We start from the raw sequence: 5,564 nt of genomic DNA on the forward strand, positions 1-5,564 counted from the left end.
CTTCTAGATTTCCTGAGTTTTAATAATATAGTGAAAAAATGTAAACACAACTGACATTATACAGATTAGCTATGTAGAGAAACATGTAAATGAAGAATGACCAATGGATGCAGTCATACATTAAAATCATAGGGCTTCAGAGAAAACAACAAGAAGGCATACTGCCAATGGGCACAAATGTGAATGAAGCTCATTGAATTAGCCAGGTTTTTGGTATTTCACACAAAAGTCCTTGTGTTTTCTGTGGCAGAATATTTTCTAACAATGGTTTTAAAGAATGCTGTTAGAATATTTGTAAACAAAAGCCAGTTCTGTTCATCTAATCAGTCAGTTAGGAGATAGCCTAACTCTACCTTCTGAAAACAGAGTTTTCAGAAAAGGGCTGCCTGTTTATTTAATTTATATAGCCATGGAATCCCCAGGCCTAATAAAGGGCCTTTCCACCTTGGGTTGGGGGCTAATCTCACCTTGGGAGGATGGGATGGTAATGATCTTCCAATGAGTAAATGCCATAGCAAAAACTGTCCACCTGGGCCTCGCCAAAAAAATACCTTCACCTTTCCCAATCTTTATCTACCTACCTAAGAGTATTCTGCTTTAACTAATATGACAGCTGCAGAATCAGCTGAAGATGTTTCATTATTAAAAATGTCTATATCGCAAGACCTAAGATACATTTTCCCAAGTTTCTTAGCAATACTATAGGAAATCTGGAGCAAAGCTGTTGAATTTAAGTAGTTAGCTAACATCTTAATAAAAATTGATCATTTCAATAAAGTTTAATTTGCTTGCTTAAAATATTTATAGACAGTTACCCTAAATATTCAGTGCATTCTTTAGGAGGAAAATAATAAAATAAATAACAAAAATAGTTATTGAAAAGAGATGATTTACTCAACCAAACAAATGCTTGCCAAAATCTGAAAGTGAAGTAAAAATTCTGCTACCCATCAAAGATCACCAGAAGATTGTTTCAGAACTTATACAGTGAGCACATTTAATTCATCTAAGCAAAAGGGAATTTGTAAATTCAAAAAATGAACAGTGTTGGTATATATACCCAGGTAAGCGAAAGACCTGCTTAATATTACATAAAGCAAATAAAACAAAAAATGAAGTATATAGGTTGGTTTGAGAAGGCTTGCACAGGAGTGAAATATTGTTTAAGACTACTTTATAGAACTACAATTGTGACATATAATATATGTAACAAATCACATGTTAATGAGAACTTTGTAATAAAGAATAAGTTAAGCTAATTTTTTTCCTAATTGAATTCCTTTTTTTCTTCTACATTCTCTTTCAGAACGGTTTGATCATCATTGTCCCTGGGTAGGCAACTGTGTGGGGAAAAGAAACTACAGATTTTTTTATATGTTTATTTTATCTCTGTCATTTCTGACAGTTTTTATATTTGCATTCGTTATTACCCACATCATCCATCGTAAGTATGCTAGTAAAATCAGATTATGTATGTAGCCATTTCCTTAAGAATTAAATTTTAACTTTAATCTTGATCTATTAGGATATCTGTATCCTTATAGAAACCCCCCCTATCGTATTCCTTCTTTGACATTCAACATAATTCCAGCTCTCAAAGAGTCTTGTTAATGCAGATCCTTGCCAACTGTTTTTTTTTTTGTTATTTCTTAATCATGTGTAGCCTTTATATAGAACAGTTTCTTTTTAAATTAGGTTATATAAAATAATAATTGGCTATTATTGTCAGTTTTATTCAGGCTCTTTTCATGAGTGGTAGACTTTCAGTAGAAATTAAGGTCCCTGACACTTTAGAGGAGCTGTCTTAAGGATCTTAACAAATTCTAGTTCAGGTTCATAGTTAATCAAATAAACAGTCAGTATGGTGTAGTACTTTGGGTAATCTTTTACCAAATTCATTCCGCCCAGTCTATGTCACAAACCTGTTGTGAAGACAAAATGGTGGTTATAAAGTTAAATAACATACCTATACTAACCTATATAAAAATCATATGATATACTTGCTTACTAAAGGCAGAAGCAACTAGAGTTTTGTTTCATGTTAGTAGATGTGGTTTGTTTATTTAGTAGCATGAACTGATTTGATACTCTATTTTGGGAGATGCTACCATGGATGGAAAAAGAGATGAAAGGCAGAATCCAGCCTCTCGTTTCCCAAAATGTTGTTGTGGTCAGTTCTTCAAAGAGCCCTCCACTCAAGAATTCCATAGAATGACTAAGAGTCTTTTTTATTTCAGCTAAATATGAATCTAGTAAATAAGTAATGGACTTGGGGCTTTGAATGCATTAAACTGAAATTTACTGCTGGCTGCTCATATCTCCTAGTAATATCTCCAAAGGAATTTGTAAAAAGCTTGGAATTTGGGTCAAACTGTAGTTAAAGATCTCCTGATCCAGCCAAAACATTTTTGTGTGCGTGAGAGAGAAAATAAATCACTAAGCACATTTTTATGGAGAAAACTGGGCTTGAAATATTTTGTTTCCATATTAGGATAGTAAAAAGAGTGAAATCATGTATCTTATTTATATGTAACTAATGCCTGCAGACATTAATCTGGTGTTACTGAGAAACTATCCAGCATATGCAATTCTGATTTTATTTTCTCTATTATTTATTGAATAGTTTCATCAACATTTTAAGGCTGGATTAAACAAATTATGTATTGTGATTTTTTGAAAATACAATTGTATGTTGGATTTTCAGATACTTTCACTTATACTTGTAGTTTCACTCTATTTGACATGTATTATCTTTACAGGAACTCAGAAAACAGCATTTTTAACTGCACTTAAAGACAGTCCTGCAAGATATCCTTTCACTGAAATACATTTACCTCTATTGGAATAATTTTTAAAGAATTAATATTTAGATATACTTTGGTTTGGTTTCTGCTGGCAGTTAATGGATTTTTTAAATTAATGGATATGAAATCTTTAAATTAAAACTTAAGTACCTCACTTCTGTGAGTTTATATGTAAAAATATATAACAGCTTTACATGTAATATATAACTGTTTTTCCCATCAAGCTGCTCTTTAAAACAATGGCATCTCAATTCCCCACATCCCCAAACATCATGACCAATCTCTGCTGGTTCAGAATTATGGGAGCAGAAGTCCAAGCATATCAGGAAGGCCCCAGATTGGGAAAAGCTGGCCTATGAATTTTAATGGCCAAAATATTTTTGTAGCACAGTTTTAAACATGTTTGATGAGATAGTGAAATGGGTTTTCAGTTTGTAATTTCAGACTTATCCCTTAGCTTATTTATATAGGAATATGATAGATCACACAAAAGAACGGTTCTTTGTAAAATAAAAATTCCCCCATAATTTGCATTAGGTGCTAAAGTATTCAAAAGAAAACCTGCTATAATACTTAATAGGCATTCCCATAGAATGTGCAGAAAACTAGGAATATGCTCATGCAATACTTTTTTACAGGTTTGCATGACACTTGCTATTTTCCCTCTGCCCCAGTTAGTTCTGATACGGTGGATTCTGCTACTGTGTTGGAGTAAAGAATAAAAAATGTTTATCATTCATGAGTTTTCAGTTTGATCCCTTGAACCCTGTAAATTCAGAAGAAGGCCCATAGGCACACACACTGCTTTCTTATAATGTGTACAATACATTTTGAAGCAATGTATACATTTAGAAATGCTAAGATAACGTCTCCACAAAATAGCAAGTGTTGAGTGCTACAGATTTTAATGAAAATTATGAAGTAGCAAATAAAAGGTTTTCAGCCAAAAAATGGCTAAACATTACTTAATTAAGCACAAATACTGAAGTATAAACACCTAATAGCTTCTGTTCAAACACTGTTTGTAAATAATGTAGTGGCCTCCAATTAAAAGAATCACAGTTCCTTCTAATTACGCTTTTCCATTCCCTGAAAATGAAAGAGCTTTTTATATGTTCTAAACCAGGGCTTTTCAACCAGTGGTACGGGTACCACCTGTGGTACATTGGCACCTGGCAGGTGATACGCGACCATCCTAGAAAAGTAGCGGGGGAGGGGAATGAGCTGAACTGGTGGCAGCACCGCACAAGCCTGAGTGAGAGATGGCTGGAGCTGCAGGGCTGTCAGGGCTCAGTGGAAGCACCAGGATCAGCGCCAGGCTCCAGCTGGAGCTTGGCGCTGATCCTGGTGCTTCTGCTAAGCCCTGAAGAAGCACCAATCAGCTGGAAAGCAGCACTGATCCTGGCGCTTCTGCTGAGCCCAGAAGAAGCGCTGATCAGCTGGAATGTTGCAACATCTCCAGAGTCTTGTGATTTACATTCAGATGCTTGGCAACTGATTCATATTTATGACGGTCACAGTGTCCCAGGGTCATGTGAAGTGACCAAAATCTGCTGCAACCACCCAGCAGATGGGGGAATAAAAACCAAACACCCCCCACCCCACCCCGCTGCCAATCCTCAACAACAATGAAAATCTGGGACAGGAGGAAGAGTGCTGCCGGGTGGGCAGGCAGGTGTCTTGCTCGGCTGTAGCTTGGGGGGCATTTTTTTCAGTGCCATTGTAACTTCTAAGAGTCACTAAGCAAACTGTTGTAAGTCGAGGACTACCTGTACTTTATCACTTTTTTCCTTTTTTTTTTTTTTTTGGTCATCAGGTTTTTGACACCTTGCTAGGCGACTGGTGGTACTCGGATGTTGCCATATCCTAAAAGTGGTACAGTGGGTGAAAAGGTTGAAAAGCCCTGTTCTAAACAGAAGGATTATTGATGCCAAATGTGTTGATTTATTTTACTGGAACAATCAGTGATTCATTCATCATTTGCATTTAGTGGCTAGCAACCTAAGTGTGGGGGGGGGAGAGAATGGAAGAGGGAAGGAGAAGGAGAGAAAGAAAGAAAAAAATTGGTAAAAGAAATCCTTCCAGTGTGTTGCATTACATAATTTAGTAATTTCCTTATCACCATTACTCTCTACCCCCTCTTTTTCTCTGTTTTTAAGTATATATAACTCCATCACTAATAATAGTGGGGGGGTTTTACCATATCGTCCATCCATTCCATGTGTAAACCAAAGATACATATAGTAATAGAAGTATCCTTGATTTCTATCATTTGTTCTCTTCATTTTTTCACAGAAATTTTGGGGAACCTTTGATCCTAAAAAATAATGGGGGGGATTTCATTTTGCACATAGTTTGTAAGGTTTAGTCATATATTTTCAAATGATTAATGCTCAGGATATAAACTACAATATATTTTTGAAGTTTAATAAATTTAGCAGGATTCACACACAGTTTTGAAAGATTATTTGCATATTTCATCAAGTTTATTGCAACAGAAGAATAATTGAGGAAAGAAAGCACTCCATGCTCAATAAAAGCAGAATTGTATTAGAAATGTTGAAGATACGTATAAACGTATTAGAAAACATACCAACAAGTGCAAAGATTATAGGAAAGATTTTAGACTGTGCAGAAATGAACAAACTAACTCTAGAAATGAAAGACAAAGAAGTTACTGAATTTCACGAGGTATGGGACATGTATTATAGCTGGTTAGAATTAAGGAATAAAAAAGTAAGAGAAGTAATGTAAATAATT

General features: G+C 35.1%; 1 protein-coding gene across 1 annotated transcript in view; it reads left to right on the plus strand.

Annotated features, from left to right (window-relative positions):
- The window catches only part of ZDHHC14 (zinc finger DHHC-type containing 14), a 44,391-nt gene that overhangs the window by 13,849 nt on the left and 24,978 nt on the right, over positions 1-5,564 (plus strand). Inside the window, exons 3-4 of the mRNA XM_015821211.1 lie at positions 1,307-1,444; positions 2,760-2,803. Of these exons, the coding sequence (XP_015676697.1) occupies positions 1,307-1,444; positions 2,760-2,803 (182 nt within the window). The remainder of the gene's footprint in view (positions 1-1,306; positions 1,445-2,759; positions 2,804-5,564) is intronic.

This window comes from Protobothrops mucrosquamatus, unplaced genomic scaffold, assembly GCF_001527695.2.
Source record: "Protobothrops mucrosquamatus isolate PMUCROS unplaced genomic scaffold, P.Mucros_1.0 scaffold1274, whole genome shotgun sequence".
In the NCBI taxonomy this organism is placed as follows: domain Eukaryota; kingdom Metazoa; phylum Chordata; class Lepidosauria; order Squamata; family Viperidae; genus Protobothrops; species Protobothrops mucrosquamatus.